Source organism: Lontra canadensis, unplaced genomic scaffold, assembly GCF_010015895.1.
Source record: "Lontra canadensis isolate GAN:19392208 unplaced genomic scaffold, GSC_riverotter_1.0 scaffold1, whole genome shotgun sequence".
In the NCBI taxonomy this organism is placed as follows: Eukaryota; Metazoa; Chordata; class Mammalia; order Carnivora; family Mustelidae; genus Lontra; species Lontra canadensis.
The window spans coordinates 100,664,882-100,687,766 of NW_022630995.1; the positions used below are offsets into that span (position 1 = coordinate 100,664,882).

The 22,885-nt window shown below is 35.3% G+C and overlaps 1 protein-coding gene across 2 annotated transcripts in view; it reads left to right on the forward strand.

Annotated features, from left to right (window-relative positions):
* Positions 1-22,885, forward strand: part of TBCK (TBC1 domain containing kinase) — a 207,843-nt gene that overhangs the window by 170,169 nt on the left and 14,789 nt on the right. For both annotated transcript variants that reach the window (XM_032860374.1, XM_032860366.1), the window contains exons 24-25: positions 4,149-4,324; positions 16,791-16,950. In XM_032860374.1, the coding sequence (XP_032716265.1) occupies positions 4,149-4,324; positions 16,791-16,950 (336 nt within the window). The remainder of the gene's footprint in view (positions 1-4,148; positions 4,325-16,790; positions 16,951-22,885) is intronic.

Below are 22,885 nucleotides of genomic sequence, written 5' to 3' on the forward strand. Positions count from 1 at the left end.
TTGAGAGAAAGCATGAGAGGAGAGAAGGTCAGAGGGAGAAGCAGACTCCCCGTGGAGCTGGGAGCCCAATGCAGGACTGGATCCTTAGACTCCAGGATCATACCTGAGCCAAAGGCAGTCGCTTAACCAACTGAGCCCCCAGGCACCCCTCCTTTATTTTCTCTATATTTTCTCATAGTGTTTTTCATATGTCTTCTTTTTTTTATTTAGCCTTTCATGAATACACCCAAGTTTGCTGAGTAGTGACTGGGTTCTAAGCTCTCCGCTAGGTAGTGGAAGTAAAAAAACAAACTAGTCCTGCTCCCTGTTTTCACAGAGTTCATGGAATATGGAAGAGACCATCATCAAAATGAGGCAGGGACTGTAAACCTGAGAAATTCTGGTTAGATACTTGTGAACTCAACTGCTAAAAATTCTTTCAAAATGAAAATAGCATCCTGACTAAAATTTCTGCCCCATTTATTCCAGGCTGAATTGAAGAAATAATGGATTTTTAATGAGACTAGCTTTATTCAGCATATCTCCTCGAGGTAAAACCAAAACCCTAGAAATAGAATCAAAACACCTTTCCAATATGCGTGCTAGAATGTCTTTACACAGAATTTGCGTGAAAACCCCAGTTCTTCACTTGGCCAACTCCTAGTCATCCTTTTTTATTCTCAACCCAAATGTTACCTTTTCAAAGAAGTGTTCCCAAATTGTCTACTTTCTCCTAGACAAATGAATCATTTCTTCTTCTGTATCATGACAGAAACCAAGTTTCAGTGATTTCAGGAGTGAATGGCAAGGATAGTAGCTAAACAAGGACTCACCCTTGGAAAGTAATTTTATTATTTATTATATGTTGTTTTAATATATCTTTCACTATGGATGAGAGAGAATTGGCAAGAGAAAATAGTAGAAAGGGAAAGACTAAAGGAAAATAGAGGAGAGTGGATAAAGCAAACCTCTCAATTTACAATGTCATCATTCTAAATAATCATAAAATTCACTTTCTAACAAGTCTTGCTGGTTGTCATTTTTCCCATCTTTATTTTGTCCTTCAAAATACAGCCAAATTAGTCTCCCTGAGATATTGCTGTTAATGTAATACATGCATCCAGCAATCCTATAGTAATTACCTATTCATTATAGCCTCAAGCTTCTTCATCTTTCAGAGCCTTCATGGTCTGTTCCCTACCCACCTATTCATTACTGTTTTCTTCTAATTCCCAACATTAGTGCTCAGCTCAGTAAGGGAGTCTAACTCCAAGGTCTGTGGTCTCCTGCCTATAGGCAGGGTTTAATTCATAAAGGGCTTTACATGCTATACTAAGGAATTCTGGGTTCATTCTGTCAATGTCTGGAAGCCATTGAGTGTTTTTAATTATAAAAGTTACATGATCAGATTTTTATCTCAAATCAGTAGGGTTTAGGTAAGTAGAAAAGAGAAGAGTGGTGTGTAAGTGAATAACTCTAAGAGTTCTGAAGTGTGAATGACCAAGGAAATGTTCCATAAATAATTATTGAGTTCTTACTAAGTACCACACATTTTAAGTGGGATACATTAATGAACAAAACAAAGATACTCATTCTTATAGAACTTATAATCAATAGGTGTGAATAAGACAATGTACAGACTAGTCTTACTGACCTGAGGACCCATATCTCTGTCTCTCTCTCTCCAATAAATAAATAAAATCTATAAATAAATAAATAGATTTGTGTCTGCTGTCCATAAACAAAGTCCCATGAATTTGAAACCCAGTCACACAGGAAAATCCCAATGTTAATAATACTAAATGAGACAAAAGTACAGAGGTTTTATTTTTATACTTTAAAAATATACTTATATTTTTATTTTTATAAGTAGAAATTGCACAATGAATAGTCAAATTGCATATAAGATTGTCTTAATAGAAGAGAAACTAGGTTCTGTAAATTTTTGGTATTTATTTTCTTCATAAGGCAAAGTAGTACAATTGATTCTAAATCTGATTTATTAATCTCTTAAAGTTAATTTGCAGAGGAATTTGCATGTCTTATTAAAGTTCTTCACTGATAGGCGCCTGGGTGTCTCAGTGGGTGATCAAAGCTGATGCCTTCGGCTCCGGTCATGATCTCAGGGTTCTGAAATCGAGCCCCACATCGGGCTCTCTGCTCAGCAGGGATCTGGCTTCCCTTCCCCCTCTCTCTGCCTACTTGTGATCTCTATCTGCCAAATAAATAAAATCTTTAAAGTTCTTCACTGATATATACACTCAAAAGTTCAGAAAGTTATGAATTTGTCAGTGATTCCTCTCTTCTTCTGCTTTTACCATTACGTATAACAATTGCTCTTTCCTTTGAGAAACTCCTTATACATGATATATTTGATTGGAACCAATGCCAAGGTCAGATCTTTCTTAAATCAGTTCTTCATAGAGAATACGCTGGTCAAATTCTCTATCAGATTCTCTTCTTCATCAGGCAAGGCACATATTTCATTCAGACGAAACTTCTGTTTGAAATGCTGCATTCATCACTAAATGCCTAAAAGCAGAACTAGGGTAATCAAAAGTTCTTTATTTTATCTTCATAAATGTGCAACTTCATGTGAAGACTGAGAAAAATACTGAGATTGCAAGCTAACAAAAAAGGAGATGGAAGCATTGATTGTAAGGCTAGCTGATTTTAAAGTCCTTTTATCTTTTTGAAGCATTTTTAATTTCAGAATATTTAAGTAGATTTAATTCTTAATATTAAAAAAAATAAAATGTCTAATGTCTGTCTTTTATTAAGAGCCATAAACCCACAAAGCTTAGCCATTTCCATTCCTATTTAAAAACTAATGAAGTGGGAGAAAATGTGTTTTACCACTGAAGAATTTATGGCATAGTCAGAGAAACCCAAAGGTTGAGAGCTCAAATTGAAACTACAACCAAAAACAATTTTTTTTCAAAATAAGTCTGTCTGAATTGCTGTTTACCAGGGGCGGCGGGGGGCGGGGCGCAGAGGGGTGGAGCACAGGATGGGTTAAATAAGTGATGGGCATTAAGGAGTGCCCTTGAAGTGATGAGCCCTGGGTGTTGTATAGAAGTGTTGAATCACTATAGTCTGCACCTGAAACTAATATTACACTGCATGTTAACTAAGTAGAATTTAAATAAAAGCCTTAAAAAAAGTCTGTCTGATAAATGATCCATATGATTTGCTCTCTCCTGACTAGAAATTCTAAATTGGAAATTCTAAATATATCCTACAATGGAACTGTGAAAACAGAGAAAATGAGTAAATGAGATAATAGGCTCAGTTTTGAAAACTTAAGCATATAAATATGTTTTTTCTTTTCAATCCCAGTGTTTTCAATCAAGTGAATTTTGAAAGTTCTTAAATTCTCAAGTTACGGTAAATAAGTTTTCAGGAGTGACTACTAGTGCTTCATAAATTTAGTTTGAATTGAGTTGATTTGTATTGCATTGCCTTTTATGGAGGTAGGAAATTCCCTCTCCCTACTAAGTAATGGAGAGAACAGTTGTAAACAGCCCTTAGTCTGAATCAGTCTTACACCATATAATAGTCGCATGGACCAAAGCACTTGTTTGATTGTCTGGAGTCTGATTTTAATTCCTTCACAATTAAGATACATTGTCATTTTTGTTTACTATCTAAGAAAGTATTATGTTCCTTGCATTCATCTCTGAAAATCTAATTTCTGCTCAACTATCCGTATGGGACATAAATTATGTTATAAAAGTCTAATATGTATATTAGTACCAGGTTCTTTAATTAGTATGTATACTGAGTTACAATGCAATTTCTTATATTACCAGAGTTTTAATTAATGTGAATCACAACAATTGTAATTATACTTGAAGAAAAGTGAAATGTACTTAAAGGAACTGTCTTTAAAGATACACAGTCCTCTCATAAAGAAAAGTCGGCCTCATCTCGTTGTATCAAATTTGAGCCAGGAGCTCAAGAACAATGCTTTCATCTGTGAATAAGTAAACCTCAGTAGTAAGGAATACAGTTACACAGTAGACCACTAAAGTGAGATTCAGTTACCTGTTCTCCTGTATGCTATAATGATTGATATCAAGAGCCTACAAATATTCTATATTGGCTATAGTTTCTTTCTCTATATAGTATTATTCTCAATATTTGTGTTGTTTGTATATTTTTTTCAGTCAAGAGAATCTATCCCATTAAATGACCTAAAGTCAGAAGTATCACCCCGGATTTCAGCAGAGGACCTGATTGACTTGTGTGAACTCACAGTGACAGGCCATTTCAAAACACCCCCCAAGAAGACAAAGTCCAGTAAACCAAAGCTCCTGGTAGTTGACATCCGGAATAGTGAAGAGTATCCTTTTCACATGTGGTTTTAAATGATGGTACTGCCTTACTCATACTGTTTTCTTTCCATTTTGAGGGTGTATGGTAAAAACAAATCTGGGATTCCTCTTAATTCAAACAGCTAAGTAACTCTCAAAGTAGATGTCAGAATAGACTTGCATGATACATAGTAACATTGCATGACCTTAAAATGCTTCCCAAATAACACCAGAATATTGGGACATTTTCTTGGTTTTTGGTTTCTCTAGTGTTCTTGGGGGTATTTGAATCCTTCTTGCTATAGATAAAATTTGGAGGAAAGTGAAGAGTATTTAACTGGTCTATTTCATACCCTAGAAAAAGAGATTGATAGATCTCAAATTTGAACTTGTATTTATTATAATTTTCTTAATATTGTCTTTAGAGACTATATTAAAGTATTTTTTACTGACATTTTACTATTAAATGTACCATAACTTCTTGGGATTTTGCTTGGCATTAAAGTATAAACAGTTACAAAATAGTAGTTTAATCTTTCTGCTTATCTCTTCATCTGATTCTCATGAAGCATGCCTTGATTCTCTATACTCTAGAATCTAGGTAAATGATTTTCAAAAAATTTTAACAGGGTAACTCCTTTTAAAATAAACTCTTTCGGGTGCCTGGGTGGCTCAGTGGGTTAAGCCGCTGCCTTCAGCTCAGGTCATGATCTCAGGGTCCTGGGATTGAGTCCCGCATCAGGCTCTCTGCTCAGCTGGGAGCCTGCTTCCCTCCCTCTCTCTGCCTGCCTCTCTGTCTACTTGTGATCTCTCTCTGTTAAATAAATAAATAAAATCTTAAAAATAAAATAAAATAAAATAAACTCTCAGAAATTCATTGTATAAAATATAAATGAATAAGTTTTAAGTGATTTTCTTCATAAGTTATTATTTATATCATTTACTAACTATAAATGAGAGTTATATGAAAATAAGTGTTAATAGATTAGTGGTTTCTTTTATGTTAAAATTGGCATATGAGTTTTCATGTGCCTATTTGCAATCACAATTTTTGAAATGAAACTTTTAAAATGAAATTTAAACTGTACATTAATGAACTCCTGAAGCAATCCATAGAATCTTAGATTACTAAGAATATAGTTTGGGAGCCTGATATTTCAAAGGATACATCCCCACCTTTTTGTTAAAATTTACTACTTTTTATTTTCCCTCACTTGTGAAAGACTTTAGAGCCTAAATGTTTATGTTCCTCGTTGTTAGGTTTTCAGGGATACTGGAAGTTCATTAGCAGAAGAGATGAGTGGATTCCCAAGAGAAGCATTAAATTCCAGTTGGCAGGTCCAGGAACTCCTGCTATAAAAATTTTTATCTGTTGTTTAAAGGGTTTAAAATACATTTAATTTTTTGACTTTTTAGCTTGTTTCTTTTGGTTGAAACTTTAATCATAGTCTCTCGTAAAACCATCAAAAAGTGCAACATTATACTGCCCTATTTTAATTTTATTTTTTAAAGATTTATTTAATTTAGAGACAGAGAGAGAAGGGAGGGGCAGAATGAAAGATCTTCAAATGGACTCTCCACTGAGTGTGCCGCCCGAGGTAGTCCTCCATCCCAGGACCCATGAGATCACAACCTGAGCCAAAACCAAGAGTCAGATACTCAACTGACTGAGCCATCCAGGCTCCCCATCCTGTTTTAATTTTAAAGATTACTTCTAAAATAATTAAATAGCTTATATACACACCACTTACTTCCTTTCAAATAATTTAAAAAGCTAGTTGAAATTTTAAAATAAACACAATATGAGAGTGACATTCAGTCCAAAGTTTTTCATACCTCATAGACTGATTTTTAAGTTGCTACTCTCTTTTATTTTCTTCAGGATAAATATAAATAGAACACCAAAAAGCAGAGCAGCTAGCCTGATCATTGTTCTCTGATGAGTATGGGTGAGTTGCCTAATATAGGAATGCCTTTATGTCATCTGACAATACCTGGCTCATAGTTGTAACTGGATAGAGACCTGGGTTGATTGTTTTAGTCTTTATAATCACAGGCTGAATGAAGAGAATCAGTAGTGCTTTGTACTATTTTGGGGGAGTCCTGAGGGAATGAAGAAAGAAAAATAAAGTTACCTGTCATTTATAATCCTCCCAAAGGACCCGAATTGTGAAATTCTCTAAGCCCCCTTTTGAAAGCCTACTTTAAAACCAAAGTGTTAAGTTGTGTTATTTATCCTCACAACTTTCCTAAGTTGTGGGGTTTTTTTTTTCCAGTATCCTCTTATCTTATCCCTTATCCCATAGCTGCTTTATCTCACCTCTAAATACCAACTATTGGCCCCTGTGAATCAATCACAGTGCTTTGAGGAGAACCACAAGCTAAGCTCTTCCAAGAGTCATTGGGTGTCGTTAGGTCTTTTCTAGTACCAAGAACACAGTGAAGAATGGAGAACTGTGGGTTCTAAGAATCCTTTTCAGTGAAGTATCCAAACTATCTGCCTATGGCCTTCCAAGGCTAAAAAACCTTTTATAATCTCTAATGATGCATTTGATTACATTATGAGGAAATAAGTAACATTTTTTTCTACTAATCTTAAATTCTGTTCTCAAGGAATTAAAGGCAAGGGAAAAGTGTGTTTCATGGTAATTAAGAGATTCATTAATTTAGTACTTCAAATTAATATATTAGAATGTGGTGGTTGATTTTATTTAGATGTCATCATTAATAGCAACCAATAAATAGTGTTTGTTATATTGATGTATGTTTCCTCCAAACCCACTTTGTTGACTTTTTAATCATGAATGGTGTTGAATTTTATCAAATGCTTTTTCTGCATCTCTTGAGAAGATCATATGATTTTTATCCTTCATTTTGTTGATGTAGTGTATCATGTTGATTGATTTGCGATTATTGAATGACCCTTGCATTCCCAGAATAAATCTCACTTGAGAAAATGGAACTATTTTGAATATTGGAAAGCAAAGTTAGAATATTTTGAGGGAATCATGTTAGAAAGGTTTTTTTCTACCAAATGACTTACTTTAATGCCTTAAAAATATACTTTTATTGGGGCACCTGGGTGGCTCAGTCAGTTAAACATCTGACTCTTGATTTCGGCTCAGGTCATGATCTCATGGGTTGTGAGATCAAGCCCCCCACAGGGCTCCACATTCAGCTCCTCAGGAAGTCTGCTTGAGATTCTCTCCCTCTGCCCTCCCCCCAACACATTTGTGCTTGCTTTCTCATTCTCTCCCCTTCCCTCTCTCCCTCTCTAAAATAAATAAATCTTTTTTTAAAATTCTTCTGTTTATTTTTCCCAAAAACTATCATTAGATTCTGGTGTTTTAAAACTTAACAAATGAAAGCCTATTATATTCCTTATAATATTTTTTAAAGGAATTATTTTTGTAGAGTAGTTCTTAATTCTGACCAAGGTAAATATTTACAATTAAACTCTGGGATTTATGTGACTTTATCTCTCTGTTTATTAAATTAATAAGTATTTAATACTAGTGTACTTTTAAAATAATTTAATTTTTCCTTGCCAAAAAAAATGTAGTACTATACAGTAGAGAGAAAAACAAAAAACAACAAAGAAACTCTAACACCTTTTCCTTCTTCCAAAGAAAGTAAGTTATTTTTGAAGTGTCATCTATAATATTTTTCAAATTGTTTATAATCTCTGTATATAATTTTTACCCTCTATTTTGCTTTTATAATAAGATCATTTAGACAGGAAAATTTGGCTAACACAATTCTTATGTCTTCATATAGGTGAAAATTTTTTTGTAATTTGTTCTTTCTGGAGATTAAGAATCTAAAATTAAGTTTTATCTCATCTTGTTTACCTTTGTAAAATAATTGAAATGATTATTTATGAAAGAGAGGGAAGCATTTACTTTTCAGCAAATTACGTTACTGTCTGCCAATGAATTTAAGAGTTAGCCTTAACCCTCTAGAACCCTCCTATGTGTATAAGGGAGTAAAAGCATCTTTTTCTTCTACCCTTCTAAGTTCTTGCTGGGCTTCTGTAAGAGAAGACAAATTGACAAGAGAAAAGCATACAAATTTATTTAATATAAGTTTTATATGACATGGGAGCCTTCATAAGGAAATGAAGATCTGGAGAAGTGGTTAAACCTGAGAATTTTTATGCTAGGCTTGATGAGGAGTAGACAGTGGCAAGAACACATGATAGGGCAAGAACATATGAGCTAAATTTAGTTAAGCTAAGGGAAACTTAGCAAGGCCTGTTTGTTCAGATTCCTTTTAGTGTCCCTCTGTCTTAGAGATAAGGATGTCCCCATCCCCTGAGTATAGGGAGGGCATCCCTCAGTTGACAGTTTTATTTCTTGATTCAGGGAAAGGTCAGAAAGTCTTTTCTGCATATGCCATTTCTCAAATTCCTTCAGCTTAAAATATTTAGTATACCAAGATGCCATATTTTGGGATATTATACCCTGAACCCCATTACCTGAAAGTCTGCTAAAGCTTTAGTTATTTAGCTTATAAGTGTTCTCAGTTAAAATACAAATACCCTGTAAGAGGTAATATTTTAACCTATTATCAATTTTTGTGATAGTGGATTAGGAGAAGCATATCAACAATCTGAGGGAACTACCCCTAACTTCAGTAGGGCCCAGTAGTGCAAGTAAAGAATATAGAAAAGGAAAGCTGGAGAACATGGAGACAGACTTTACCCATGTGACAATAAAGACATAATCCCAATTCACAGATAAGAAGGAAAGATAATCTAATCTAGAGATAATCTAATCTAAGTTCTTATTATTAGAGCTGAACAGTTTATGTCAGAGAAGCTAAACAGCTAAGTTTATGTTGAAATTGTATCTTATTTTTATAAGAAAGAAACATGAAATGTTAATCTAGGCAAAGATTTAAGTCAGTTATATTGTTCTAATAAATTACAGGGATTTCAGATCAAACAATAATTGCATATTTTTTGACAAGAGATATTTTAATGAAATGAGAATTTGTAGAGATAAAGGTTACTCATAATATTTAAAAGTTAATTCACCAAAAACTACAACTTTTGGAATACCATTCCAAAATGGTATTCAGCTAATATAACACAGCTTTCAAAAATAGAAAACAAAAATGGATCAAATAAAAAGAGCATTCTAAAAGCTATCATTAGAGTGGAACATTTTTTATACACAACTCTCTGGAACATACTAGAGGAACATTCAATAACCACAAAGGCTTGAGCAAAAAAGTTAATGAGAGGGACGCCTGGGTGGCTCAGTTGGTTGGACGACTGCCTTCGGCTCAGGTCATGATCCCGGAGTCCCGGGATCGAGTCCCACATCGGGCTCCCAGCTCCATGGGGAGTCTGCTTCTCCCTCTGACTTTCTCCTCGCTCATGCTCTCTCTCACTGTCTCTCTCTCAAATAAATAAATAAAATCTTAAAAAAAAAAAAAAAGTTAATGAGCTGGACCCAGAGACACAGAGCACTGCTGGCTACAAACATTCTTTTCAAGCTTGCATGGAACACTTCTGAAAATTGACCACATGTAGGGCCAGAAAGCATATCTAAACATTTCAAAAGTTTAATATAATTCTATAAAGACAATGAAGCTTGGTTACGATCAATAACAAAAACATTAAAAATACAACATATGGTGGAAATATATAAACACATTTGAAACAATGTCAAACTACATACTGTAGTGCTAATTAAATGTTTATGATTGAAAACTAACAAAATTACTAATTATCCAAACTTTGTTAGAGATTCAGCTCTAATAATAAAGAGATAGCCAAAGCTTCCATAATAGAAGAAAGTCTGAAAAATGGGCTGTGCATTTTTAAAAAGATTTATTTATGTAATTCAAAGAGAGAGAGCATGAGCAGGAGGGGCAGTGGTAGATGGAGAGAGAGAGAATCTCAAGTTGAATCCATGCTAACTGCAGAGCCCAATGCAGGGCTCAATCTTACCACCCTGAGATCACCACCTGAGCAGAAACTAAGAGTTCCAAGCTGAACCAGTTGTTCCACCCAGGCACCCCTGTGCCATGTATTTGGTTTGAGGTAGGAAAAGAATAATAAACACAGGGGAACCTGGGTGGCTCAGTTGGTTAAGCCTCTCACTCTTGATCTCAGTATAGGTATTGATCTCAGGATCAGGGAATTCAAGCCCTGCCTTGGGTTCCGTGTGGGTGTGGAGCCTTAAGACAACCTCTTTCCATTGTCCTCACTCTTGTTCCAACATGAGATCCAACTGGGTTTAAAGAGTTAATAACCCATTGTGCTTCAACTGGGTTTAAAGAGTTTAAAGAGTTAATAACCCATTGTGCTCAGGTTCTTACAGTCTCATATAAGAGACTATAGTCTCTTATAGTATTGCATCTCTGTATAAGTTTCTCTAAGAGGAGTCCAGAAAGTCCACTCCTCCAAGGTGTAATCCACAGCCACAGCAACAAAGGTCACAATCCAGATAATCTAAATAATCACACATGTGCTGGGTTGAATCAAGGAATATTATCAATGTTCACAAAACAGCCAGGAGCCCCAGAGTCTTGAGAACTGCAGGGCTCGGGGTCTGAAAACATGCTTGCTCAGTGGAAATTCACTTCCTCCTGTCCTTTAATGCTCTCCTTGCCTCCCGGCCTTCCTTGCACCTGGCATCATGACACTCAGGTTCAGCCACACAATGACCAACACAAGTTGCCCTGTGAGGCACTGAGCAAACCCAGTAAGTGCATATTTTAAAGGGGCAATAGAAAGTGTTTCTCATATAATTACATAAATTTCATAAGTAATGTTAACAACTTCAAAGATAATACACAAGCCAAACTGTTATTTTCTTTAATGGTTCTTAATAGAGTTTCAAATTTTCTAGAGTTCATATTAAAAGTGGTCTCAGTCATGTAAATGTGGCACCAACTGATATTATCTGTAAACGGAAATACTTTGAAGGAATATTGTTCTCATATCCTTGAATTCAAGACTGAGTTTTTTGCAGCCTTATTTGTAAAGCACTTACATTTTTTAATATCCAAATCTATAGGAAAAACAACTTCAGGCTTAAATTTTTTAATTTGAAAAACACATAAACTCAGTTGTTTTTATTATTATACCACATTATTCATCCTTAGTAAATGTTAGTATTGCTCTTGTCTCTGTGTCCTGAAGAATTAGTTTCTAAAAATTTCTTCAAAATAATTTAGAGATACTTGTGTTCAGAGAAGAATAGATATTAAGGAGGTTTATAAGATTTTTTTCTCATCCCATTTGGGTCTAGGTTCAAGCTACCTGAATTGAAATTTCTAGCTAGTTGTATTCCTATATCTCAATAGACCTTGTATAATATGGGAGTATATGGTGGTCACTGCTGGAATGCCTCTACTGTCTGGATTAATAGTGAGTTGTGAAGGTACATTAACTGTTGAAGAGCTCCCATTTTTCTGAGACCCACCCATTGCCCCAGTTCTGGAGTATCATGTAGTCTCACTCAATCAACCAGTCAAGACTGATTAATGACTTACTTTGCCAGGCAATGAGGAAACAGATTTAAATCAGAACCTTGCTGACCAGGAGTTCACAGTCTTATGGCTGAGACCATTAAATAGATAATTACAATACAGTGTGAAATGGTCTATGTTTGAGACACCCCCAGAAGGCCATGGAATATAAGGATGGTGACCCAAACTAGGTGATACCTGAGATGGGTCTTGAAAGAGAAGTTACCCCAGGAATGAAGAGGAAAAGGACATTTTAGACTGAAAAATGTATGATTGCACAGAGAGGGTGAGAAGGACACATTGAGGAAATTTCACGTACTCTGGATATGCATGGCTAGAATACATGCAGGTAGAAAATGACACTACGGTAGGCAGCTTCGGTGGAGAATATAACATGCTAAGAAATTTGAGTTTTATTCCAAAGACTATGAGAAAGCATTAAAGAATTTTAATCAGATAAGTAGTATGCTCACATTTGTACTTTGTAGGGATTAGTGCAGTATGAAACAAGATAAGAGTGGAGGTAATGGTGCAGGCAGGACCAGAAGGATGGAATCACCCAGAGATTTGATATGCATAAACATTTCTCTGTATTTGCAGTCACAAAGGGTGGGATCTCTAGCTTTGCCCTAAAATACATCAGTTTTGGTAAACCCTTTGGGTCAATACCCATGCTGGAGAAAAATCCAGAGAAATGCCTTTTATCTTTGTTTCTTTCCCTTTTCTCATACTATGTATTTAAAAAAGATAATTTTGGATCATGCCACTTGATGTATTGGTAGGTGCTGGTGCCAGTAGCTAGGCAGCCAGGATATATTTAACATATTTGATGCTGACCCAAGTTATTCTAGGTTTGACACAATTCTGAAATTCATTTACTCAGCAAATACATAAGCACTGTATTGAAGCATTATAAGAGTCCATATATGAGATAAATACAGATCCTGTAAATTGTTTAAAGTCTTGATGGAAGTCAAGTACATTAGCATTAGCATGTTTTACACAAGTCAAATTGCTATCATGAAAGATGTGCAGATACTATAGGAAGGGAAATTTTCATGGAGGAAACACTTAAAGGATGGGTAACGTTTGAACACTCAAAAAAACTGGAGAAAGGATATTTAGGCAGAGAAAGCTGCAGGAGCGAGGCGGCACATGTACTGGGAACAGTGTTTGACTTGGTTTGGTTGGTAGTGAAGTGTAGTTAGTGCTAGTCATGAGGGCTCAACTGAGAAAATTGGTCAGCCATAAAAGGTTTCTCAATAAGGACGTGAATAATCAGAACTTCGTTTTTAAATTTTTAGTCTAACAATATTGTGAATAGAATGGATTTCCAAGAGAAAAGATAAGAGCTGAAGGAAACAAAAAACTACCACAATAGTCTGCACTCAAAAGAATTAGTGTGTGAAATAGATAAGTGGTCATGGGAATAGAGATAGGAGAATGGGATTTATTAGTGCTCTGGAATGTTGGCTGTTGCCACTGATGAGATTTAAACTGATTTGGTGGATGATGGTGCCATTCAAAGGAAGCAGCAACAGATTTAGCAAGAAGAAATAGTGATCTCTAAAGATATAGTTTTATATTAATTTATCTATTTAGTTACATTATATATGAGGAAACTATGTGCTTAATTCCACATTCTCTTTTGGCTATTGATATACTAAATGTATAGCCTTTACTTTGGACTCTATAACATTAATTATAATTAGTTAACATAGCAACCAAACAAGCCCACAAAGTGGTCTGATGAAATGCTCATGTACTTCCTATATAGAGGTATGAAGTCACCAAGTGTGGTACCCAACAAAAATGCCCTGCTCTTTTAGGGTTTAGAAAAATATGAGATTGTTTCTCTGTTACATTTTGAGCTGTTGGATATTTTAAAGCAATTACTAAATCCTTTTGTCAATCTCATTCTTCTCTGCTATTTGCCAGTAACATAGTTAAGGATAGCTATTTAGAGGTTTGACCAAACTAAGAGCATTCATGCTTACCTAATCTTATTTGCACTAGAATTTTACAACAAGCATGTTCTCGGATGAGTGCTTTAAATGTTTTCCAAGACTTTTTGATTGAACTAAACTAAGGAGAGGGGAGGTATGGCTTAAAGTTTTGTTTCTGTTGTGCCTTATCTTTCAAAATGTTAAGATAGCCGAAAAAGGGATTGGAATAGTTTTTGCACTTTGGATTATAACTTTCTTAAATAAAAAAATCTCTGCTGCCATCATATTTTAGCAAGCATTTTAACATTTAATATAGTTTTTTTAATCTATATTTTTTTAAAAAATCTAATGAGTTTGGGGGGGAATATTAGTTGCTTGTGGCATAATACTTTAAAATCCTATGACTCTTAAATTTTTTTTTAAAAGGTCTAGAGGAAATGCCTCTATTGAACACATAAACTATAAAGCACAGCCAACAGAAAATTGTAGGATAGTAACAAGTTTAACATTCTGCTTGAAATGTTTATCTCTTCAACCACCCTGTCCCACCTCTATTCCATCCCTTTGCCTAATTAAGTCTTGTTAATTCTGATTTTAACTCAGCTTCACTTGCTTTCTCAGTGAAAACCTTCCCTGTCCTCCCCAAGTTGATACAATCTATCAGAGTATTCTATCCATCTCTTTCAGAATAGTTTTCACAGTTATTTTATATTTATTTGAAGAGTTATTTGATTAATGGTAACATTTAAGAATGTCTCCCTCAGGACACCTGGGTGGCTCAATTGGTTAAGTTAGTTAAGACCTCATTTGGTTAAGACCTGCCTTTGGCGCAGGTCATGATTTCAGGGTCCCAGGATGGAGCCTACCTTGGGCTCCCTGCTCATCTACTTCTCCCTTTCCCTCTGCCTCTCCGCACTACTTGTGTCCACGTTCACTCTCACTCTCTTCCCCTCCCTCTCTCTCAATCTGTCTAAAATAAATAAATAAAAATCTTAAAAAAAAAAAAAAGTCTTCCTCCATAGACTCTATATGAAGAATCGTCTTTTTAATTGTACTGTTAAATTATTTGGTGGGGGGAAAAAAAAGTTATTCGTTGGGGGGTAGGGGTATGTGTATATTTTTTCTTTCTTTTTTTTTTTTTTAAGATATATGGGCCTTTATTTTCAAAATTACTGTGGCAAACCTGGAAAGTTCAGGAAGCACAATATGTAAAACATCATGGCATTTATTGACAGGAACAGATATTATTGACAGATAATAAATAATAACATTAAGTGGGATCTCATATTTCAAACAAATTTAAATACCTTGAGAATAATTAGAAGACTAAGTTCATAATTATTATTTAATCTACCTCTCTGGTTTTATCATCTACCACTTCTTGAAATATACTGTGGCTTATTAGTAAGGGGCATATATTTTTTCTTTAAGATCATATGATATTACTAAATATTTTAAATTAATTTATTATTTTAATTCCAAAACTAAAATACTCAATGAAACCATAAGAACCCTTCTAAAGTGCAAATATAAGAACACACGACCCCTTTACAAAGCAGGAAGTTGGAAAGAATGGAAATGTCATCTAAGTTCACTTGAGAAATAGCCCACAACAAAAGGGTTTCCAATCAATGCTAATGACCTAACAACTCTAAAGAGAGTCTTGTTTAGCAGTCACTTGCCTGAAGTAGATAGGTTTTGCAGTTATCAACTTAGATCAGAGAACTTCTGATTGACTATATTACTCTCAGAGCTGTAAAATAATCATGGTTTTAGTAATGAACTCAAAGCCATAAATATTGTGCAATGCCCAGAATTGACATTGATTTGCTGCATCCTGATCCCTTTTGCAATACTTCATTTAATCACAAATGTCTTCTTTGTTTTTGTTTTTTTAAGATTTATTTATTTATTTGACACAGAGAGAGAGAGAGCACAAGCAGAGGGGGAGGAGAGGGAGAAGCAGGTTCTTCCCGAGTGAGGAGCCTGATGCGGGGCTCAGTCCCATGACCCAGAGATCATGACCGGAGCCCAAGGCAGATGCCTAACCAACTGAGCTACCCAGGCACCCCTCAGGAAAGTCTTCTTTAAATTTTCCACTCATCTTCTTCCTTTCTTCTTTCCATTCCGTTTTCATATTTAACTTTTTTTTTTTTTCTTAGCAGTACCTTTCTTCGTTTAGATAAAATACTCACGTGAGCATTCAAGATGTTAAAAACCATCAAAAGTTCAGGGGGGAAAAAAACAAAAACCAGAAGTAAAACCAAATGAATTACTGAAGTAATAATTAGTAAAAGCTTATTATGTGCATACTAAAGAACACAGTCTACAAGTTAGGAGCACTCAAAACAAAAAGATGGACTGAGCCTGTTATAAAGAAGCTTATATGATGTGGAGGTAATAACTATTTTTCAGTTTAGTTACAATATTAGAATTTTCCTAAATGAGAGTGAATTGGTTAGGGGTTATCTCATATCAATTTGGGACAACAATTTACGTTTTATTTATGATTTTCAGAGGCATAAGCAAGGAGTGACCAATGTTAAGTTAGCTTCACTTGTCTTGCACAATAAGCCAAACTAAACTTTGCTTCTATGACTAAACTAGTTTTGCCTGCTCGGGGAATTTTTAAATCTGGTCTCTATTCGTGTTTGATTTTTTTAAATTATTTTTTATAAACATATAATATATTTTTATCTCCAGGGGTACAGGTCTGTGAATCGCCAGGTTTACATACTTCACAGCACTCACCATAGCACATACCCTCCCCAATGTCCATAACCCCACCCCCCTTCTCCCAACCCCCCTCCCCCCAGCAACCCTCAGTTTGTTTTGTGAGATTAAGAGTCACTTATGGTTTGTCTCCCTCCCAATCCCATCTTGTTTCCTTTATTCTTCTCCTACCCCCTTAACCCCCCATGTTGCATCTCCACTTCCTCATATCAGGGGTGTTCATTTTCGATTTTAACCTACTATCTTCTGCGAATCAATTCCCTCTGTGAGTTTCCCTCACACACTCAAGTCTACACACAAATAAATGTTTTCCTTAATCTTTCCTTCTCAGTTTTATTCGGGGTCATATTTCAGGCAGCATCAACATTCCATTTAGTGCTGCCTTCACTGCAGAAGGGGAGCTTACCCAGGGCCCTTTCACTGCTGTGCTCCAGAGCTTCAAAGGGAAGGTCATTGTCATCGTGGGGCATGTGGCAAAGCACACAGCAGAGGTAAGTGGACTTAGAAGCGGCATATGAACATAATGATGTGTTATCTGTCTGTCTATCATAACCGTTTGTCTAAGAGTATATTTCTTTAGGAGTTGGTCACAAATCAAACGAGCTTTGAAGTTCTGACTATTTTCTTACACTGAAGAGTTTGTTCACCTTTTCCCAGTAAAAGAATTAACACTTTTCCTCAGTGTGCAACATCAAGATCAGTAATAAACTTAGAAAGAGCCAAATGATAGCCTAAGATGTTTTTGTTTTGTTTTGTTTTGTTTTTGTTTTTGAACTTCTTTCTGAAATTGCACAGAAGTAGCTTCATTTCCTTCCATGGGAGAAGTACACTGGGGCTTGATTGGGGGCTCTGAAAGCTGATCATGATAGAATTTATTGGATCTGGGGATTTTGTTTACTATGGCCTCAAAGCTTTTTGATGATAGAGAATTCAGGAAGGATATCAACTTTCAGATACGAGGAGGATATGAAGAAATAAAAAGTCTTCCCTCTTCCCTAACTATGTTCTTAGCAAATTGAGGATAAAACAAAGAGTAGCTTATGGAGGTCAAAAATATCAGTTATTTTTTATAAAAGACAAGTTGGAGAATATAGTTTAAGATGAGAGCCAAATGTGTTTCCTCATAAATCCCCCAGGATTGGTGAACATACCCAGATGTAGGCAACATTGAACCAGGACAGGCCCTTTTTCTAAGGGGAGGGAAGAATCTGCTCCTGGAAAAGTAGCAGACATGGTTTGCTCCCTGCAGGTAACTTATTCCCAAAAGGAAGAAGGGCAAGGCAGAGCCTTCCCAAATTTACCAGTCAAATCAATCAGTCCTCCGCTACCCTGGGCAAAGTGAATAAAGGGACAAAAAGAAAGTTAGGAATATACTTACAAAACTTCTTTTTCAAAGAAATCACCAGTGGAAATAAAGTACTACCCTCTAATATCTATTCTTTAATGTCTATATATCCTGAATAATCTAGAAATAATCTAGAAATAATCTATATATACTGACTAGTCAGATGAGAATTTTAATATAAAACTTTTGGTCATAGACTATTCTAAGCATCCAATAATCCTTGTCTCAGAAGTATAGGGCTAATGGTAACAATAGTTTTTGACACTAAATGAAGGTCATCCTTGATGAAAAAGTTTAATTGAACATACCAAAGAAGTATCTGAGTGAATATTAGTTATGTCATATATCACTTACCCCCTCTTTTATATCTTATGTCTGGTATCTGACAGGGAATAATTTAAATACACCTATTTCAGAGGAAGTCAGTATACTAAATGACAAATGTGCAATTTTAAGTAAAAGAAAACATTTTAGAACTAAAATCGTCATGGTATCTAAATTGTTTTTATGTAAGTTGTTAGACAATAATTACTACTCTTATTTGGCTACGTAATACTGCTGTTGCTACATTAATCTATATTGTCACAGCATTCCAATGAAAAATATCAATGTTCAATTATAATGCGTATCAATACATTCAAGCCACAGAATTAGTATGGAAAAGCACATATTTCTGGGTTCCAAGTAATAGACTGCCTTAGGAAGAAATCCTTACAATGATAATAATAATCCCAGTTATGGGTAAGTAGCAAGTACTTTCCATATGTCATTTCATTCTTCTCAACATTCTTCTATGAGGGAGACATTATTCTATGCATTTTACACATGAGAAAATCTTAGACTCAAAGTTAATTTGAGAAAAACGTAGACTCAAAGTTTGATATGCCATGATTGAAACATGAATCCATATGAACTCTACAGGCCACCCCCTTAACTCAGTGAATTCTTAAGGCTTTTGAGTCTGAATGCTGCCATTGGTCCTATTTTTTATCTTTATTTCTTAGGTAGGCTTGTTCTGACTTTTTACTGATCCCAATAGTTCTTTCCAGTGTATGAAATCAAGACCTGAAATAAACTTTTATGCTCTTCAAACTAACAATCTTATGACTCTATTTTTATAAAGCATTCATCATTTGAAAGATGGTTATCTAGTAATAGACCCTATGATTTAATCTTCTTAAGTATGCCAGATGTTTTCAAGCATCCTACTCATTGTACAAATCTCTAGAATTGTGTCTTAATTTTACCATAAAGGTTAAAATATATATATAAATAAATAAATAAATAATTTATTTCATTAAATAATCAATTATAGGGAAGCCTGGGTGGCTCAGTTGATTGTCTGCCTTCAGCTCAGGTCATGATCCGAGTCCTGGGATTGAGTCCCACATCGGGCTCCTTGCTCACTGGGGAGCCTGGTTTTCCCTCAGCCTGCCATCCCCCCTGCTTGTTCTCTCTCTCTCTGGCAAATAAATAAATAAAATCTTTTTTAAATGAATAAATTATCAATTACAAAGCATCTGTCCTTGGTTATATGCAAAACGCATAACATGCTATAATCTATCATAGTGCAAATAAATTTAAAAGTTCAAAATATGAAGGAAATCTGGAAGCATGAATATAGTTAAGTAATAACAATATATGATAAGAAAAGTAATACATGAAGAGCCATCACATTATGAATAAATTAGCCAATGTCTTCAAACTGCATGGTCATTAGTGCTTATAGACAACAATGACTGAACAAATTGTATACTCAGCTATTCATGCTTCAGTCCAACATCAGGAAATTATTTTTGAGAAATAAATTAAGTATTTGCGTAGAGATATATCTTAAAAATTTTTCTCACCATGGGACTAAAAAGAACTTCAGTTATTTATTTGCTTATGCTGTTCCATCATCTTTTTATCTACTGTTCAGATCTGTATGACTTTACTAATGCTTCCCCACCACCACCATATAGAAGCATCTCAATTTAAAATTATTTACTGGAATTCTATGTATCCAATGTTGTTGTAGCCTTTATTTGCTCCACCTTTTATTCTAGATCCATTCTCTACACTTCTTCACCCTGTTCTCTGCCTTAGGAGGCTGGCTTCCATGTTCTCTGGCTTCAAGCTATTGAGCTAATGGGGAGTTCTGACAAGTTACCAGAGGGAAAGAGTCAAGAATTTATCCCTCTGTATTCTTCACTCAAAAATTATCTCAAGTTTGCTATATTCTTCTACTGAAGGTAGTCTCCAGAAAGCCTTCTCTAACTACTCCCTTTTTCCAGCTGCTAATTTCTTTGGCTCTAAGGATGAAGAAAATATGCAAATGACCAATAAGCCTATGAAAAGATACTTGACATCATTAGTCTTTAGTGAAATGCAAATCAAAACCACAGTGAGATATCACCCAACTGTTGGCAAGGATATAGAGAAATTGGAAAGAAATTCTAGCTCAAGGCTGGTAGGAATGTAAAATGATGCACCTTCTATAGAAATCACTTTAGGAGTTTGGCAATTCCTTCAAAACATAAATGTAGTATTACATTATGACCAGCAATTCCATTCTTATGTAAATACCCAAAAGAATAAAAAACAAGAGCTCAAACAGATCATACTTGTATGCCAGTGTCTATAGCACCACTATAGCCAAAAAGTGGAAACAACCCAAGTATCTATCAACAGATGAATGAATAAACAGAATGTGGTATATACATATAGTGTAATATTATTCAGCCTTAAAAAAGAATGAAGTTCTGATACATGCTACAACATGGGTGAACCATAGAAACATCATGGTAAATTGGAATAAGCCAAACACTAAAGGACAAATATTCTTTGATTCCACTTAAATGGACCATCTAGAATGGCAAATTCATGGAGACAGAAAGTAAATGAGTGTTCTAATGGGCTGAGAGAGGAGAGAATGGGAGTTTTTTTTAATGTGTACAGAGTTTCTCTTTGGGATGATAAGAAATTTTGGAAATAACTACTGGTGACAATTGTACACTATTGTGAATGTACCTAATGCCACTGAATTGTATACCTAAAAATGGTTAAAATAGCAATTTTTTGAAAAGTTCGAGGGTTTGATATGTTCAGACTATCCTACTGTCCACAGTTCATCTGAGCCCTACAATTTTTGGTCACATAGTAGTATAGATTCTTTCATAAGAGCTCTCCTGATCAGGGCTTATCTTTTTCCCTTGTTAGTATTGAAACACGCACACACACACACACACACGCACACACACACACACACACACAGTGATTTCCAAGCAAGTAAGGTTTTCTTCTGAGTTGAAATCAGTGCACTGCAGCTGGCAGAGTCCTATTTTGAAAAGATTAAGAGAGTCCCAGTTGAATGCTGTGAAAAGGAAGTGGAGGTGCCAATTCTAGTTAGCATAGTTACAGATTATCTTTGGAAAAGTTTATGGTTTCTGTGCCAAACCCATATTTGGACTAGGGAATTTTTTACTCACGAAACAGTAGATGCTGATTGTAATTTTCCTAATTTTACATCTTCTGTTACAATCTAATAAAAGAGCTAGACTGAAAATCCAACAAATAAAAATATTAAGTAAAATAGACTATAGCTCAATAAAAGAAAAGGGTCCTTAATATTCAATTTAACAAGTAGCAAAATGTCATTGAGCAACTGCAAGAAAGGAAAAAAATGAGCCACTTATCTAGTGTGTGACAGTATTAAAATCATCTGTTTGATGTACAAATTAGAACCAGAGTGTCTTTTGTAATTCAAATATGAAAGATTTACTCTATAATGGTCAAGTGTATTGAATATATTGTCAAAAATGACATAGGAGAAAGCAAAATAGATCTGAGAATTATAGCTTATTTGTGTACCTTACTAACTATAATTGGAAGATCCATGATCCCATTTTACTTATGTATTCACTATTTCCTGTAATTACAACTGATTAGCAATTTATTGGTTTCTTTGTAATTACCACTTCTTAAGTCTCTTGTATTTGGCCTAGCTACCACGCTAAATACACTAGGAAACCTTTAGAATCTGCCATTTCTTAGCTAGCTAAAACGTTGCTTTCCCCTGAACAGGGCAAAAAAGGAGGACTACAATGATCCTAATTTAATTAGAGTACCACATAGGACTTCTCTAAGTCATACTGAATCTCACTTGTCAGGTAATCTTTAACTCACCTTGTACTACAGGTTAAATAAAGAAGTGAGCTATTATATAATCAAGCACATCCAGATATTCTGAGAACAATGTCGGGTCAGCATCAAGGAATGTCAGGTAGTCTCAAGTGAGTTAAGTGGAGTTCTACGTCTCTGAGTTGTATACTACTGCTCCAAGGGTGGGTCAGATTTTGTGCTGATCCTTGCTGCTGCGTGACTAAGTTTAATTTGACAAGCTAAAAAAATGCAGACTGTATGTATTGGTAGGGTTAATGGGAGTAGGAAGACCACTCTATCAAAACAAGTGTAAAGTCAATTCAGGCTTCATGTAACATTTGAAATGAGAAAGATGGCAAGGTCTCATTCTTATCTCACTGCAGAAATAATCATCTTTTTAAAACTCCCATGAGAGGGGCACCTGGGTGGCTCAGTAGGTTAGGCCTCTGCCTTCGGCTCAGGTCATGATCTCCATGTCCTGGAATCGAGCCCCATATCAGGCTCTCTGCTCAGCAGGGAGCCTGCTTCCCCCTCTCTCTCTGCCTACTTGTGATCTCTGTCTCTGTGTCAAATAAATAAATAAAATATTTAATAAATAAATAAATAAAAATTTAAAAATAAAAATAAAATTCACATGAGAAACTGCATCTTCGATTGCTAAACCTGAATTCGATTTCTTGGGCATAGAAGGAAAACATACCAGCATGATCTTTACAGAAAGTATCATAAAGGATAACTCTTATGAAACTGACATGTGCTGAATTAATCTCAGAGAGCTCATGTACAAATCTGTATATATTCAGATCAATAGGGGGAGGCAGAGATAAATCCATCATTCAAATTACAGATTAAATGAACTCATAAGGGGCGCCTGGGTGGCTCAGTGGGTTAAAGCCTCTGCCTTCGGCTCAGGTCATGATCCCAGGGTCCTGGTATTG